General features: G+C 39.5%; 3 protein-coding genes across 3 annotated transcripts; 2 read left to right on the plus strand and 1 right to left on the minus strand.

The window, feature by feature from the left end:
- The first annotated feature begins 1,491 nt into the window (after nt 1–1,491).
- On the plus strand, nt 1,492–8,239 carry LOC113576206 (transmembrane protease serine 9). The gene is made up of 10 exons (XM_081708056.1): nt 1,492–2,613; nt 3,052–3,202; nt 3,470–3,611; nt 4,860–5,099; nt 5,224–5,373; nt 7,006–7,063; nt 7,152–7,302; nt 7,394–7,532; nt 7,634–7,897; nt 8,022–8,239. The coding sequence occupies exons 1-10, from the start codon at nt 2,556–2,558 to the stop codon at nt 8,178–8,180; spliced, it is 1,512 nt and encodes a 503-aa protein (XP_081564182.1). The 5' UTR covers nt 1,492–2,555; the 3' UTR covers nt 8,181–8,239.
- A 2,396-nt stretch (nt 8,240–10,635) lies between these two features.
- On the minus strand, nt 10,636–12,352 carry micos13 (mitochondrial contact site and cristae organizing system subunit 13). Its single transcript, XM_027008137.3, has 4 exons — nt 12,188–12,352; nt 11,599–11,755; nt 11,293–11,344; nt 10,636–11,179 (listed from the first exon to the last, which is right to left on the minus strand). The coding sequence occupies exons 1-4, from the start codon at nt 12,211–12,213 to the stop codon at nt 11,082–11,084; spliced, it is 333 nt and encodes a 110-aa protein (XP_026863938.1). The 5' UTR covers nt 12,214–12,352; the 3' UTR covers nt 10,636–11,081.
- Nucleotides 12,353–13,057: 705 nt separating this feature from the next.
- On the plus strand, nt 13,058–17,736 carry hsd11b1la (hydroxysteroid (11-beta) dehydrogenase 1-like a). The gene is made up of 6 exons (XM_027008128.3): nt 13,058–13,459; nt 13,843–13,973; nt 14,231–14,434; nt 14,748–14,841; nt 14,925–15,090; nt 15,917–17,736. The coding sequence occupies exons 1-6, from the start codon at nt 13,372–13,374 to the stop codon at nt 16,098–16,100; spliced, it is 867 nt and encodes a 288-aa protein (XP_026863929.1). The 5' UTR covers nt 13,058–13,371; the 3' UTR covers nt 16,101–17,736.
- Nucleotides 17,737–17,861: the final 125 nt, after the last annotated feature.

Raw genomic sequence — 17,861 nt, forward strand, 5'->3', positions numbered from 1 at the left:
TCTCTGTAGGCCTTGCATAATCAGGGCAAAACCACTTAAGATGCTTCAGCATTTAAATATTAACAAAAACACTTTCAGAGTTATTTTGCTTGTGTCTTGTCTTTACATACAAATGGGATACTTATGCTTACATTTCACTATTCTGAAAAGGTTTCCAAAGCTATCTTAATTTCTTGCCAGTGCAGTGCAGTGGAAGAATGAACAGTGCATTGGAAGAATGGTAACAGACTACTAACTGCATTTGCCTAAGTCCAGATCATACGTTACATAAATATGTGTGTTGGCTTGCTAATAGTGACTTGTGCTCACAACTTCTCAGCAGCAAATTTTTTTTTTTTTTCAGTGCTGGACAAAGTAAAATGTATCATTAGTTGGAAAAATAAGAACAATAATCATTATTAATTAATTCTGAACATGCTACAGTACAATGTTAACCTAGATATGTTCAACAAAGCCACTAGTGGAGAATGCTCATTCATGGATGTAATCTGCCTGTATAAATACTTAATTATATGAATAATGGGAAAATGGTTATCATTTTTCACAGACATTGAGATGTTTATTGCTGTCTCCATGTCTGTACCACAGCTAGCCACTACACAGATGTGGCAAACTCCCTCTTACATGTGAATCTTTTCATTGGTGGTGAATAACTAGTGAGTCAGTCAGGGAGTGAAAATACATCTTTGAAATATGGGCCTTTTTATGTCTCTGCTACATGGAAGAATGCCAGCAACCAATGTCATCTGTTTGAATATTACAAATCAGATTATCAAACACTTCAGCGTGAGATGTACTGACAGCCTTGATACTCATAAATGGTTTAGTGTGGAAAACAAAACATGTTCTAGCATAATAAAGAATGACTTTTCAAAGCACGTGTGATACACCAACATCCTGAACGGTTTACTAACCACAAGAATAAAACTGGAGATTCAGTGTGATTCAGGCCATTCTGTTTCTGATGCTGCCAAAAAAGTCAATACATTACTAAGAATCTTTGGCCAATTAAACCATTTGCTAAAGTCAGACACTCTAGACAGGAAGTGTGTGGTGTTTGAGGACGAGAATCTTGCTGTCTCAACTTCCCCTCTGAGAGTGAACACTTGTCTTCCACACAGGCTCACCTCTCTGCTGCTGTGTGCGGCTTTACCTCACCTCCATGGGAAGTGTCACACACAGCAGAGCTGCTCCTATTTCTCATACTCTTTAATATATGAAATCAAACTACAATAATAATAATAATAATTTTATACTAATAATTTTTCATTTTCATGTTTCTTGCAGTATGCCTTTGGAGGATCTTTGTGGCATTTTTAAAAAAATTTGTTCATTGCAATTTTTTGAAATAATGTATTAGTAAACCTTGTGTTCTGTCATTTAAAAAATCTTGCCATTAATGCATCATGTGCAAATACATAAGAAAAATAGTTAAAAATAGTTAAAATTAGTTCATGTAAAGAATACAACTGTAAAATATATCAGGCCAAGCAGCACTGTTGGTAGGGAACACTATACACTCAGCAGTATCTGTGTACTGTGAAAGGACATATGGTAACAACAACCAACCGTTGTTCCATACTGTCTAGCCATGTCTTGTAGTAAGCACCTGTCTAGTCTAGTTATGTCCTATTGTAAACACTGACATTTGTCAGTAAACATTAAACTTATGAATGTGCATTGTCTCTGATAAATAAATAAACAAACAATAAACAAACATTAAACTAGTTTCTGTTTCAGTCTTCAATCTCAAAATGACAGGCAGTCAAAGTGGTAATTGATCTTTTTCTCTGTCTCTAAACTTCAACCACTGCAGGGGCCCCCTTTCTGGAACTGGGAGGATGGTGGTTTTCTAATTTGTGGCTATTCATCACCAGGCTCATCAACCGTTTACTGCGGTGTTCTTTGCTGTATGTGCATATCGTGCTGAGTGTGTGTATATTTTGGGCACTTTGATTCTTGCTGTCCTCACGGTCCTGGGCAATGAAATAAAGTAAAAAATATACTACTGCATGTTATTTTGCTGTCTGGTCAGTTTTGGTTTACTTAATGAATATGCATTGGGCAAATGATAGCCTAATCTTTGGCCTTGTTCATTCCCATTATAAAACAAATAACCCAAGGTGTCATGCTGGACCTTGGGAACAAAACAAACCCTGGTCTCTATCAATCACATGTGGTTGGAATGAGAATGTGTATGAAATCTAGAGACACTGCACTTTTGGCAGCTATCACAACAACAATCACCACTCAAAGCACAGCACCTGCTATGAACAAAACTTAACAAAACAATTTACAGATATCTATATCTAATTAATCATATTTATTCGTTCTCCGTCTTTCTCAGTAGCCACTGGTCCTGAGCCATTTAACTCGTCATAATTTCTACTTCTGCAGAACAATGAAAGGAAATGAGTCCTCCTGTGCAAAAGACCCCAAGACCTCAATTTCTGCAGTGACAGCAACACCTTCCCACTATATGAGGACCAGGCTTGACTGTGTTGAGCTTAACCCCCTTCCACTCTAAAGAGAAGAACCTCTACCCCTGTTCCGCCATGGCTGTTATGACCCAGCTGTTGCTGGCTGCTCTGTCACCATACCTGGCACTCTCTGGTAAGGTTGATCTGATCTCACTGACACGTTCTTGGAAACCGTCGGTCCCACATATCATATGCGACTGAATTTGGGTTATAGAAATGGTAGGAATTAGGGGGAAAAAATGGAAAAAGTTAAGCTTATATAGAAAGTACTAATATATGGAAGCTTTGAGGACATTGGACATGCAAAATCTGTTATAGATAAATGCAGAATAGAGAATTAAATAAATCAAGGTTAAACATTCCTATTTATTTGTTAATGAAATAACAATTTTCCACTTTCTCTGTGTTTTGACAGTCTGACTTTCAACAATGTCATTCAATGTTCGGGAATATGTCATTTTACTGAGTTTTTTACTGAACAATATTATTTTCTAGTAAACGCTCAAAAGTGTTACTACAGTAGAAAATAAGAACCATTGCTTTCCTTTCATCCGTCTTCCATTTGGAACAGCGTATTTGGACGTGGGCATAGTGAACGGCACAGAGGCTAAACCCCACTCCAGACCCTACATGGTTTCTGTTCAAAAAGATGGGCAACACATCTGCGGTGGCTTCCTCGTGTCTGAACACTTCGTCATGACAGCTGCACACTGCTGGAAAGGGTAAGCACTTCTCTCATCAAGAGTCTGTAATGGACAGACCAGTGATTTCCGAGAAAGGGGTCTCAGCGGGGCTACTTTCGAAATGACAGGATTGCTAATGTCAATTCTAATTGAACAGTCACTGAATTAGTCATGGATACTTATGATGTGGCGTTTCACAAACGTACTACAAAGCATACTTCATGCTATCTCAGGAATAGATTGCATGTGCATAAAGATGTCATATACTGAGAAGGAGTTCCGTTACTCACATGCTTTTTCGAACAGGGAGAAGAAGCTAACGGTCGTGCTTGGTGCTCATGATTTGTCCAAGAAAGACCCTGCTCTGGTCCATATGACAGTCAAGTTCTACCATGTCCATCCAATGTACAACTCAAACACGCTTTCCGGTGACATCATGCTGCTACAGGTAAACCACCCAACATAAGAGTATTCTTCTGGCTCTGTTAAGTATGTAAAAGTATGAGTCATTTATTAAAATTGTGAACGTTTGCAGTAGCTATCTACATCCAGTTACTATTAAGCCATCCTGTTGCACAGACGTTATGGTAGAACACTGTGTGCTTTAAAAGTGATGCTACTGGCTCACAATATGACTGAAATTCTGATCATATTGTAAGTCAGATAAACCTGAAATTGTCAGATCTTACTGAAGTGTGTTGCCAGTTTAAATAACACACACACACAATATATATATATATATATATATATATATATATATATATATATATATATATATATATATTAGGGGTGGGACTCGATTAAAAAAATTAATCTAATTAATTAGAAGATTTGTAATTAATTAATCGAATTAATCTTCACAATAACCCGTTTTACTTCCCGTTCCTCATCATACAGCTGCTGGATTTTTTTCGATATCGTCTTTCTGGACGGCAGTTCGTAACTTGCATCAGCTGACGCAATTTGCAGCGTCTCTTGTAACCCTTTATCTTCGACCACAGAGCGCGGTCTACAGTCCACAGCAATCCTTCTCGCCAGTGAATTGGTCAATTTGTCTGACGTAGACTTTGACATTTTGTTTCCGAATGTGAACCCCGACATGTGGTCGAGTGTTGACTGGCGACACCGTTTGCTCGTACTAGGAAAACTATCACATTTAGCAGCTAAGTTAACATTACTGACCTGCGCGCATGCCCCAACATGTTTTGCGTTGAGGTGGTAACGAAGGGTGGAAGTGCTCCTGTGATAAGCAGGAGCAAAAGTGCAAATAACAACATTTTTGTTTGTACTTCCATCTGGAAGGTTCTTGTATTTAAATTTCCCATCCACCAGCGTAGCCTCTTTCATCGTCTCCATCATGCTCGTCACATTGTGTGTCAATATAATCTGTATGCCTGGAACTCGTGCACTGAGAAACGTTCCACGGTGCAAAAGTGTGATTAAAATGCGTTAAATTTTTTAATTCGTTATTTTTCCTGTAATTAATTAATCGAAATTAACGCGTTAAAATCCCACCCCTACATATATATATATATATATATATATATATATATAGTGTGTGTGTGTGTGTGATATATATACATATATGTTGCAATAGTAAGTAGAACAATTGTTATCTGAAATGTGATTATACAGATAATTAAACAATCACCAAATGATTATATATGAATCATTAATCAAGTCAGTGTTACCACAGCTAAACAAAAAAGCTAAAAAGAGCAAGAGAGTCAACTGGATCTCCATACCAAAGAAAGAGGCAGCTGTCAAGGCCAAGGCGTGCAGTGTGGCTGGCTGGGGGAGACAAGCAGACAAGGGCCCTGTCAGTGTATGTCTGCTGGAGGCAAATGTCAGCGTCCTTGACAAAAAGATATGTCAGCAATGGACCCGCCCATCCTCCAGCATGCTGTGTGCTGGAGGTCCTGAAGGATTTTGTCAGGTCTGAGATAATATTACTCAAGCATCAGTGTACCTTACCTAAAGTTTCACATGCAAAGAATACTTCACGCATAGGCTGTACGAGAGAAGGAACATGGCTGTAACATGTACGCGTTGTTTTACAGGGAGACTCTGGGGGTCCTTTGGTGTGTAAGAATACTGCAGTTGGCATCGTTTCTTTCTATATAGGAAAGTGTACAGCCCAGTCCAGGTTGAATGTCTACACCCAGATTTCCAAATTTCTGCCTTGGATTAAAGCTCTTTTAAAAAGCATAAATTGAGCACTTAATAAATATTTTTGCATTATCCGGCATTTGTTGTAGTCATTTTTCTAAATATAAAAAAGTGTGTGTTGGAGTCAGTTTAGCATTACCCCGACTAGGTATTTTCTAAACATTTTCTCTGACCTCCATCTTCTGCTGTGCAAATTTTAGAAGTAACTATACCAGAGGCCAATTTCATTAAGGGTTGTCCCAGACTAAATTGGAAAGAGCCTTAAAACACTTAACATGCTATTTGTACAAAATTGCATGCATTTCTTGACTGAGACCATATTAACTTTGCTTTTTTAACATGTCATGACATCAGAAAAGGTTCCTCTCTTGAAGAGTGGCTGCTTATGCTTGATAAAAGAAGCATGTGGTTCAGTCAGGCCTTTGCATTACAGGACTGCTTCTTTCCCTGTTGGTGGTCTAGGGTTTGAGTGTCTTAGCAGAGGCGAGATGTTTACGGTAAGCCTCCGTCACTGAGCAAAAAGAGTGTGGTAGGAAAATATTACTCAGCGCTGTGCAGAAAACTGGCCTCAGTGAATCAGTAGTAACGGCTTTTTGCATGAGAATGACACAGCTGTAATAATGATATTGTAGATGCAATAAAAGATACACTTTTCAAGCCGTAGTTGAAAATAATTTAATTGAAGTTTAGCCATAATATATACCCCACACAAAAAAAATGTACAGAAGAATAAAATATAATAATAATTTTAAAAATAGGCCTATGAACTCCTTATACAGTCAACTGTTAGGCATGCGCCTATTTGCTTATAGAAGTTTAATTTTATGGAACATCACTGAAAAAGCATTCTTTTGTAAATTTGTGAATGCTTGTGGTATTTCCAGATGCATTTATGACATCCTGGTAAAAACATATATATGCAGACACATATTGGAGTAGATCTTATGGTCAGCAGGGAGACAGGATGCGGGATACAGAGGTAAAATTATTCCCCCCCCAAAAAAACAAAAAAAAAAAACCCACCAGGTGTCTCTCATTCAATATTCAGTGAGCTGCTGAAGGAGAAGCTGAAATAAACAAGCTTCTGATAATCATACACAGGTACAATCCAACCGAATCACCTGCCGGTTCACCTGGGCCCATCCCGTCCCCCACACCACTACTTCCACATGTGATTTCAACCGTCAATGATTAACGACAAAAGACACAAGTTGGCAAAAGGAAAAGGTGACCATACCTTCATCACAATAAGCAGGTGTATCTAGTATGACTGATAGGTGAATTCTTTCATGACTTCACTTTTTTTTTTGTTGGGATTTTTTTTTTTTTTTTGGTCCTATTCAGTTATCCAATTAAATCATGCACACTTTCTGGAAGGTGTGGAAACTTTTGAAGACATAAAATGCAGCACAGAACATACGTTACTTTTGCTCCGCTAATATAGAATAACACAGTGCATAAGTGCCATTTTATACATTCTGGAGTGTTACAATTGTTACTGTTGTTGGTTTGAGTGATAATAGACCAGTATCCACTGTCAGGGTTCGCATGCACTGTGCCCTTTGTGAAAAAGAGGTGGGTGCATCATTGCTTAAAAGTGAAAACCACAATGAGCAGGTCCTGAAGCATATATAACTAACCAGGGTGGTCTCTGAATCTGTTTTACTGGCAAGATGAGAGCAATGCACAGACTTCTGCTAGCTGCCGCTCTGAGCTCCCTCGCATATAACGGTAAGCCCTCGGTCCGCAGCTTAAGGCTGAAATATACTCTGGGCAGTTTCTGGCAGAAGCAGGCTTGACTGAACACTTCTTTCTTCAGCCACGTATGGCGGGAGTATCATTCATGGGGTAAAAGCCAAGAAGAACACACTGCAGTTCATGGCATCGGTGCAGCTCAACAGGAAACACATTTGCGGAGGATTTGTCATCGACTCCCGCCATGTCCTTACTGCTGCCCACTGTAACAAGAGGTAGGCATTCTCCTTCTGTTGGTAAGCAGGATTGTGTTGCTCTTTGATTTTTGCTAATCATGAAATGCTCCTTTTACTCTGAAATGGAAAGTGGCAACATGAGCGTGGTCCTCGGTGCTAAAAACATAAAAGCGCTGGCTGAAAATCTGCAAAGATATACAGTGAAGAAGAGCTACATATACCCATCATATGATAATCCCAAAACTGGTGGGGACATTATGCTTCTAAAGGTATGGTTTTGCTCTTAAAGTCAGTACATTAAGAATATACTCAATCAGTAGCACAGCAGAAATCTGAGAATGTGTGTTCTTTCCATCACAAACACTTCAAGCTTTCCAAGACCATCGCAAGGAATAAAAACGTGAAGATCATCCAAATCCCGACCAAGGACAAACAAGTCAAAGCCAACACAAAGTGTCTGATTGCAGGATGGGGCAAAACAGAAACTCAAAACACAGTGGATGACCTTCGCATGACTGACGTGCGGACTGTAGATTTAAAACTCTGCCAGAAGAAGTGGAGAGACATGAATGTTGAACTCCCAGCCGCAGCACTGTGTGCAGGTGGTTACAAAACCAAAAGCGGAGCATGCCAGGTAGAGTGATAAACCCACGATATTTCTCCTCAACAGGTGATACAATGTTCTCCTGCAACACTTTCAAGCACCAGGCCATGAAACTGATTCTATTTTTCCTCTGATATCCCTCATTTCCTTGCAGGGAGACTCTGGTGGGCCGCTGGTGTGTAATAATGTAGCAGTGGGCATCGTCTCCTTCAACTTTAAGCGAAATTGTGACTATCCAAATCTGCCAAACGTCTATACTGAGATTTCAAAGTACAGAGACTGGATTAAAAAAATTATTGGGCAAAGAGTTTAAGGGGTTTTCCCTTCGTGTTGCTTTGCCTAATTTTATGTCATTGTTGTTTACAAATGTATAAGTCCAAAATAAAGGTACACAATCAAAACATGTCAGTTCTTTGAGTTTGTCGTAAAGGTAGAAATATTCAGTCAGAATCCTCTCCGGTACTGAAAACGTAGTAGAGGGAGAGTAATATTGTGTTACAAGTATATCAAGAACATCAATTTAATGTAGATTATTAATAATATGGTCAGGCTTAATGAAAATTCAACATTGATCAAATTCAATTTACTCAGTCATCTTATGCAGCCTGATGGAAACCGAAACTTAAAACAATACTTCGGAATTGTGAAAGAAACCCACAATAAACACACCATATCACCACATGAATCACTTTTGCTGCTTTTATGAGTATGAGAAAGGCTATTAAATGTGCACAGCACAGGCTTTCCCTTACTGCAGAACACACTAACCCCAAAACAAAACAACTACTATGAAGAAAATTAATCTACACTATATGGTTAGACGTACAAACCACGTGCTATATGAGCTTGTTGGACATCCCATTCCAAAACCATGTGCATTAATATGAAGTAGGCTCCACGTTTGTCCAGCCTCCTCTCTGGAATGGATTTCCACAAGATTTTGGAGGGTGCATGTGAGACCTTGTGCCCATTCAAATCAAAAGAGCATTTGTGAGGTCCAGCACTGACGTTGGACAAGAAAGCCTGGCTTGCAATCAACTTCCCAGTTCATCTCAATGGGGTTGAGATAAAGGCTGCTGGAGTTCCTACACACCATGTCAAACCATGTCTTTGTGGTACTTGCTTCATTCAGGGGTACACTAACACTGTTACAGGAAATGTCCTTTCCCAGGCTGCTGCAACAAAGTGGGAATTATTTGAAAATATCTTTGTATGCTGTAGCATTACCCTTTGCTGATATCAGTCTCCGCCATTTACCCAACCCAGACTGTCCAGCAGACTACCAGATTGTGAAGTATGCCTCATCGCTCCAGAGATGGTTTAGTGACGGTATGATTTACCCCACTCCAGCAGAAGCTTGGCATTGTGCAGCTTCTTGGCCATGGAAGCCCGTTATATGAGACTCCTGACAGTTCTTGTAATGTTGCTTCCGGGGGTAATTTGAAACTCAAAGTGATGCAACAGATAAGCCATTTTTTCATGGTGCACGGTGCTGCACTCATCTCCCCCCTGTGAGTTTATGCTGTCTGCTGCTTTGTGGCTGAGTCATTGTTTTGCAAACAGACTTTCATTCTGCAATAGCAGCATGTGCAAACGTTTCACAAATTGACTTGTGACAAAGATGCAATTAAAACTACTGAGCTCTTCAGTAGAGTGACCCATTTTACTGCCAGTGTTTGTCTATGCAGCTTGCATGACTATGTCCTTTACTACATACACCTATTAAGACTGTGTGTGGCTGAAACTACTGAATTAAAAACCAACAAGGGATGTCCACATAGTGTATATCATCACAAATGTTTATACAATGCCTGTGATGGCTGAAACAAAGCACTTGACCTTTGAGCACTGCTTTCATGTAGGATTATATCACACACGTGCACGCACAGGGCCACATGAGCTCTAATAGGAAGACTTGATACTAGATAGCTACAAAGGACACTAGTCATAAGCATGGTAATGCTACTGCCACACTTCTTTGATAACATTTTATAATGCACATACGCAAGCGTCTAAAACATTAGGACTGCCTATCCTATATCTCAGACAACTACAAAGACTAAGACCAGATGAGACTTAAGTATTTTGGGGCCATTTTTATATTCAGAAATAATGTCAAATCACAAAGTAAAATTCAGTTATTAATGATGGAGTGTTTACATAATCTGGTTTTATCTGACACAGTCTGGCTTCTGTTAAGTCTACACTGGTTGAGAACAGAAGAAACCAGTGATGAATAACAACGCATTTACAAATGACACTAATTATGGAGTAACACCAGCAAAAACTTCTCCATAGGCACGCTAATTAAAACTAGTGTGGTGATAACAGTCTGCTTTAACTCCAATAGGACTGCGGGTTAATACTTATCCATCTTGACTCAGTGCACCTCTGCAAGCATGATTCAACATTCTTGCAGTGTGAACAAGAGCTTGTAGAATAATGGCACATTATTCTGGTACATAATGGCACATTATTCTGATGCCTAAAGGAGGCAAATCACACAACTAAACACCTTATAATATCCATTTATGAACAGTATTCAGCCAACACCTGCTCTGTGAACAAAAAGAGGTTACAACCTGTGGTCCCCAAATAGGCATGTTGCAACTCACCACTTGTGCACAAGTGGCTGCCTCTTGTAAATAAGCGCCATTTATGTTGTAGAATTTCTGCAATACTATATCCTAGCACATTTTATACAACACGTTGCAGGGTCAAACTAAAGAATGCTTTAGATTTTAGTATTAACATAGAAATTACACCTGTCAAACAGTCTTGATTTATTTTACTTTGAATAAAGCAGTGGAATTAGATACATATCAAATTAAGTTTTCAGTGTGAATTTGCCCATCAAGAACAGGGAAGGAAAAAACTATAAATGATAAATAAAATAACATAACCTTATGCCATGTTCACAAATATATGCTTATCGACATATTTATTTTACTTGGCAATCAATACCTTTAGAACAGGTATCTGGTTTTGTAACACCAACACAAACGGGAGAACATAAACAAAATCCCTTGCAACTTACAGCACGTGTAATGTCTTCAGTTTTCAATCCTGCAGTCCCTTGAATTTAGCTTGCCAGTCAGGGACTTGTACATGTGGGAAACTAGTTCCGTGTGAAGCAAACTGTACACCATTAGATATCAAATTTATCCACTGGAACCATAGATGCAGCTTCATTGTTGGCTAAATGTGACAGTGTTCATTTGGTTAGGTCTTTAAGGTACTGCAAGCCTTGACTAGTGTAGTCACATAGTACAGTTGGAGCAACTGATAGAGCATGGATAGACTTCTTCACTCCTGTGTGAAAGATGTTTGAAAGGTTTTAGAAGTAAGTCTTGCATAGTTTATTACATAATTAATATTAAACAGCATAAGGTACATCACACATTCTGTTGACCACAAAGGTTTACCTGAGTTCCACGCATCGACAGGGGAGAACTCAACTTTGGGTGCTGCAGGAAACTGAAACAAAAGTAAAGCAGTAAGCAGTAATTTTGCATTTTTAAGAAAATCTTAATGTTAAATTAAAAGCTGTTAAATATGAATTTTGTAGATATGACAAGCATATACTGCTTTTGAGCTTAAATGTTCTGACAACCCTGCACGCTGAGAAGTAAACGAACCTGTGACCTTTTCAAGGTAGGAGCCATCAAGGCTGCCACAGCAAGCTACTCTACAGTGTAAGGGTTTCCAAAATGATTTAAAGTATACTTTACCTCAAAACCAAAGTACTTGGCCCATTCATTCACTGCAGGAGGAATAGCTGCTGTAGCTTTGCTCAGAGCGACCGCACCCTCTTCACCGCCCCCGAGAAGCCCGGAGTCATACGCCACATAGACCGCTCCTCCGGCGACGGCCACCTTAGTGGCAAGTCTGCGGGAAGGAAGGAAGACTACACTACACTGCTATAAATTACAAATAAACACGCAGATATTAATCCCAACCTTGTGAGAACAAACGCACGCACACAAGAAAATGAATCTGAAACGACACGAAAACGTCCCTTTCTTACACGTCGGTAGCGAAGAGTCAGACGAGCTTACTCTAGTTTAGCCTAACTCCACATACAATTCCGTCCTTGAATGTTAACTAAACAATTCCTTTAAATTGCTAACAGCCGCACTAACAAAACGTATTTTTCAATGGATTCGCACCAATAAATCTCTCATACAACATAATAAAGTGTTAATATCCCAACGTAAAATTTAAAGATGTCTTGTTTAAAGTAAAATGTGAAATGGTGCCTAGTTTGGCAAATGACATCTAGCCGGGTTATCTTAGCTAGCTGGGGTTAGATTAACTTACTTGACTACTGGCAACACCTTGGTCATGGCTCCACAAGAACTGCCGCTGCCTGAACGCAAATGTGTGGGTCAGTATATACCCACCTAGCTATCTATCTATCTATATATATATATCTATATCTATATGCTCTACTATTTCACACACGCTAGCTAGCTATCTCAACAGCCAGCTAGCTCCATGCACAAGGGCAAAGCTATCAGGAAGCTGACGCTGTGTAAATAAAGTTGCAAGAATTTGAATTCCGGGTCAAACTTATAAAAACTATTTTAGCTATAATTAGAAAGCTTAACCAGCTACATTTTCTGCTAATGTTTTATGATTTGAATAACTCTTAACAGATTTAACAGCCTTCCTTATGAACTAACGGTGTGCTAGCTTACAATAACCTATGATTGATAATTTACCTGTCAACCGACTTTCAGTTAGAGTAGTTAGCTGTTACTGTAGTTTTAGCTAACAGCATGTAGGTTAGCTAAGCTACTTTTTTTCCAAAATAAATCAAGGTAACTAACAGTACTCCATAGATGATATAATAATAATAATAATAATGACGTTGTTATTGTTGTTTTATTGTACTTTATTCCGTTTACATACAATCATCCACCCACCTACATGGCTAATTATCCTAGTAATTGTCGTGTCTGTTGATGCAGGAAAGAAGAGACAGGAACCAGTGCGTTACCCTGTGGCCTTTTATTAATGCAGAGCTCTGGAGATGTCACTTCACAACGCAGTGCTAGTGAGATCTAAAGCATAACTTTGCAACAGACAGACTTATAGTTTTCTCGCCTTGCACCACTTCTGCTTTTGTGTTTTTCCGTCGCCTCTGACGGTCTCGTACACATGTCTTCTTGCGTAATCACACATATGCACGTCTAGGGCATTTCCTGTTATGTCTGGACATACAGTAATTATTTTTATTAATTCAAGCATTAGTCCTATTCCATTCTGCGCATTATTCTCTATTAGTGTAAGCTTAGCATTCATTTAATTTATGAAACCCCACATTAGCCATCATTATTTGTGTAAGGATTGCAGTTCTAGCTAGCTGCTACTACGCTCATTGCATTCAAGGCAGTGGGAATAAAACAACTGCACCCTTGATCCCTGAGAGCCCCCTACCTGCCAGATCTTCAAAACATAGCTAGTTTCCCACGAACGTCGGTCACAGGTTTTCCGTTAAAATGAAGTTTCCCGTTAAAATATTTTTGTTTGGGAGTCTGAGCGCCGCTTTAATTGCGTTTCAATGGTACGACCCATATTTTAGTGGAGGTAAGGTTTCACCTATTCTGTTAACGCTTATACTGCTTGATACGTTTATACGAGTTCAGCCGCTCATAACAGACGGCTTGTTACAGTTGTTCATAAGATTTAAAGATTTAACTTAATCGATGAATTTGCAAAACTGTAATAACACAATAATCGGTTTAAGTAGATGGTTTATGTGTTTGCAGTACTTGAACTGTTTTACACTTTTGAAGCTAACTGACCTTTCTAAAGCAAGGTTGTACGTTGTAATATTTTTACTCTCTCTGCGATCTTTCTTTGGTATATTAGTCTCAGAAGAAAGGAGAGATGCTCTTAAAGGATTGTCTTACCTTTGTACATGACTGTTGTGTCGTATGTGTACATATGGACCTTCCTGCTCTGTCTAGAGTCTCTGAAGGGAGTGAGAGTGTTAGTAACTGGTGCTAGCACTGGCATTGGGGAGCAGGTGGCATACCACTATGCCAGGTTGGGTGCTCAGATCGTTATCACAGCAAGAAGAGCGCATGCCTTAAACAAGGTTAGTCTGGCTTGACATTACTGGAAACTTTAACACACACACACACACACACACACACACACCTGTATACACTGTATACCTGTATGTTGTTAGTGCGTCTCTCCTGTTCTCTTTTAAGCCCTCATGAGACCTCCTTCTCTCATTTGCCTCTCAAACCAATACTGCCCCATCAAAGTTCACACCTCTGCTTTCAGCAACCTGTCTGAGCATAACCATATTAGATTCCCCCCCCCCCCCCCCCCCCCATTTGATTGCAGGTTGCAAAGAAATGTCAGGATCTAGGAGCTCAGAAAATACTGTATATCCCAGCAGACATGGCAAGTCCTGCTGAGGCCAACCGGGTCGTAGAGGATGCAGAGGAACAGCTCGAAGGACTGGACTACATAGTGCTGAACCACATCGGACCCAGTCCGTACCGAATGTGGGACGGAGATGTGGATCACATGCGATGGCTAATGCAAGTATGGCAATGCAGTGACAGTGAATTAGAGCTTGGTCATGTGTAGACATTTCCTTTGTTTGTTGTAACCAAACTCATTTGGTGCAGAGAACAGTGTTTTCCAGCTGCACTTATGAAGCTGAACCTTTTCATGCCTTCCCCTGAACCTGACCATTAGTTCATTAAGGCAGCTAAAGCCAAAGCAGGCAAAAATCAAAACTGTTACAGTCACAGGAAACCTGGGAAACACTGAAGAACATCTTTCTGCATTTGTTTAAAATTCAGTCTGCGCACTGACATTTGTTAGCTTTCCTTTGTACTTGTATTGTGTGAAGGTGAATTTCCACAGTTATGTGCAAATGACTCAGAAGGCTTTACCGGCCCTTGAGAAAAGCATGGGATCGATAGTGGTTGTCTCCTCCTTGATCGGTGAGTGAACAACCCTCAGACCCCTAGCCGCCTAAAACGACCTGCGCTGTGAGTGGTTAATGTTCTCAAACTACTCTCCACAGGAAAATTGTGTTCACCCTATGCATTGCCATACATTGCTACCAAGTTTGCAGTGAATGGCTTCTTTGGGAGTCTACAGCATGAGTTGGCTATGAAGCAGAGTAACGTTTCTGTCAGCGTCTGCATCCTGGGTTTTATCGACACAGATTCTTCCATGGAGAAAACCAAGTAAGCCATCGTTCACTAGATGTTTGGCCCTGTCGGAACCATTGTTGTCTCCGTGGGTGGAAGGACATTTTCAACTATATTCTCACACTCAGAGAAGGCAAGGACCATCTCCTATCTCCTGCTTGGTTCATGGTTGTATGGAACAATCAAGTGTGTAGCCCTGTCCTTCTCTTTGAACCCATGGCGTGCTGCATACACACTGGAGGAGGCACTCGTCATGTCGGCCTTTAGCCTTTTAGACTTGCAAAGTGGCAGTATACAGGTGCGACTCCTGCTATGCTGGAGATCGGCTACAGCTCAACTGGGAAACCTGAAGCAAGTGTCTTTTTTAGAAAGGTGCTAACAGGATAGGGTCTGTGTCTGTCACTTGATGTAAAATTCAGCAGTCTGACAAGCAGGGCCAATTGTACATAGAGTAGTTTATGCAGCAATACAGACTGTAGTGCACATCCCCTCACACAGTGCCCTTTCCACTGAAAAGCAAGAGGCAAAGAGCAAGTGTCAGATATTTGTGTCTGCTTTATCTGAGTGAATAGCCTTTGCAATTTCTACAGTGTCGCCCAACACATGAAATAATCTTTTCTTAATATAATAATATATGAAATGCCTGGTTCATCAGAGTACCTGCCAAACACTCTCAGAAAAAAAATTTCTGATTAAAAGTATTTTTGTTATGGGGAAAAAAAAAAGATTTGTTAGAAGGCTGAATTGCATATTGCAGCCTCGTGTGATACCAGTATTACAAAAAAACAATTACAATAATGATTAACCTACAGTGTTTTATGTAGCTCTAAGATGGATTTATCTTGCTTGTTTGTGAACACAGAGGCTACATAGACATGAGGCCTTACCCTGCTCGGGAGGCTGCATGGCAGGTTGTGAAGGCTGGAGCTCTTCGTCAGAGCGAGGTCTTCTATCCCTGGTACACCTACTACTGCACTCTCATCAGAGACTGGTTTCCTTACTTCAGAGATCTGGTGATTCGGAATTCATACAACTACATTCCATAAGCGTTCAGTGACCTCTTATAGAGACTGAGGAACGCACGGCTGGTGAATAAGGGGGGATGATTATGGGATGCAATTGACATGAACTTTGTGGTACTCTGGCCCTGCATATCTTTTCAAACACTGTATTTCTGTTTTTTTGTTAGGGTCAGTTTACCGAATATATGATCAGAGCACAGCTAAATAGCTTTTAGGACCTTTAGACTCACTTTTGGATCTGTGATAATGAGATACGAATGAGATAATGAGATCCCTGCACAGGGATTCTGTAGTTCAAATGTCCAGGTGATATGTAAAGCTTAGATGTTAGATAAACCCTGAATCAGTGTTCAAAGGATTAATTCATTGTTTATATACTGTACCTTTAATTATTTTAAATGCTATTGTAATGTAGTTTTTCAAGTATAAACGCGATTGAACTACTGAACTTAAACACTACTGTACAGTTTGAGAACAACCTTAAAGCTTTTTACATGATTTTTACTTGTAAGAAGGGAATATGGGGCTATGATAAACTGGTTAATGAGTTATTATATGCAATTCATGTCACTGATTGACAGTTATCACCACGAATCAACTTTCCAAATGCTTGTCCCTTCACCTGTCTCTAGTTACACCTCAACAACTTACACAAAAAAATTAAAAGTCAAAAGAGGTGATGATTACAAGGTCTGTGGCATCTGTCTTATTGCAACTTTAGTGTTCAGTGTTTAGTGTTTAGTGTTCTTTTTAAAGTCTGTTCTTCATTAGGTAATGGCAAAACAAAAAAAAAAAGTTATTATCTGCGGTTACTGAATGAGAAAGTCATCTCAATGACCAAAGCATAAATCATCACACAGTTCTCTGTATCTCCTCAGAGATCAGATGATGCAGCACACAGGCACATAAGCTGAATGTTTAAGTTTAATGATCCATTTGGTCTTTTCTCCTGGGCTTTGCTCTGCTTCAGTGACGGGGCCTGGTCATTGCTTTCATTACCGATTGGTGACCTTTCCAACATGCAGCTTGTGATACTTATGTATTTTAGGATAAATGTTTCCCACAATTACTTTTGGTCAAACACCATATCAAATAGCCATATTAGCTGATGGGAGTGTTTTTTGGTTGTTGTTTTTTTTAAATGAAACTATTAGCCATATGTAACATACTCCTGCAGGACCCTGTACCCTCTGCCCTCAAGCACAATGTCCCAGTCCACAAGCTGGAAAAAGAACTTTGCGTGATTGTCAGACTGTTGTTATTTAATTCCAGCAAATAACACTGAATTGTGTGTTATGATTTATTACGGATGTGTTATACAGCCATAATTCGGGTGGTTTGTTTGTTTGTTTTTTGCTGTCCAGTTTTTCCCACGTACAATCAGTTCCATTACTTCCCGACACAGAGCGACAGCCTTGTTTCCATATCAGATAGCATGTCATTGCTACAACGACGTCAATAACATGCGCTCAGACTTTTAAACTGCAATAATTCAATTTGTCCACCAGGGGGCAGTGGCTTACTTATCTTTATAGTGACTACCATTTAACAAGCACGTTCCCACTGGTCAATGTTGATGTCCACATTTGGCGGTTCTTTACTGTTTATTATTAAAAAAATAATATTGTAGGAGTGTTCATTAAACATGAAAGTGAAATTATATCATTCAATTATAATTAATTACATAAATAATAATTGATAATTTGCAGAATTTGGTATATGTCCTGACAGGCGTGTTACTTAGCTGTTAGTAGTGCCTACAATTAGTACATTGTAAATAGATTA

This window comes from Electrophorus electricus, chromosome 26 (genome assembly GCF_041902795.1).
Source record: "Electrophorus electricus isolate QZ-2024a chromosome 26, ASM4190279v1, whole genome shotgun sequence".
Classification (NCBI taxonomy): domain Eukaryota; kingdom Metazoa; phylum Chordata; class Actinopteri; order Gymnotiformes; family Gymnotidae; genus Electrophorus; species Electrophorus electricus.

Excerpts from the sequence above, each read along its gene's own strand:
- LOC113576206 (XM_081708056.1), top strand. The coding sequence starts at position 2,556 with ATGGCTGTTATGACCCAGCTGTTGCTGGCTGCTCTGTCACCATACCTG. Across the intron at positions 3,612-4,859 it reads GTGACATCATGCTGCTACAG|CTAAACAAAAAAGCTAAAAA; the intron begins GTAAACCACCCA and ends GTGTTACCACAG. Across the intron at positions 7,898-8,021 it reads CCAAAAGCGGAGCATGCCAG|GGAGACTCTGGTGGGCCGCT; the intron begins GTAGAGTGATAA and ends ATTTCCTTGCAG.
- micos13 (XM_027008137.3), bottom strand. The coding sequence starts at position 12,213 with ATGACCAAGGTGTTGCCAGTAGTCAA. Across the intron at positions 11,345-11,598 it reads CCAAGTACTTTGGTTTTGAG|TTTCCTGCAGCACCCAAAGT; the intron begins GTAAAGTATACT and ends CTTTTGTTTCAG. Across the intron at positions 11,180-11,292 it reads TGTCGATGCGTGGAACTCAG|GAGTGAAGAAGTCTATCCAT; the intron begins GTAAACCTTTGT and ends TCTTTCACACAG.
- hsd11b1la (XM_027008128.3), top strand. The coding sequence starts at position 13,372 with ATGAAGTTTCCCGTTAAAATATTTTTGTTTGGGAGTCTGAGCGCCGCT. Across the intron at positions 13,974-14,230 it reads GAGCGCATGCCTTAAACAAG|GTTGCAAAGAAATGTCAGGA; the intron begins GTTAGTCTGGCT and ends ATTTGATTGCAG. Across the intron at positions 14,435-14,747 it reads ACATGCGATGGCTAATGCAA|GTGAATTTCCACAGTTATGT; the intron begins GTATGGCAATGC and ends TATTGTGTGAAG.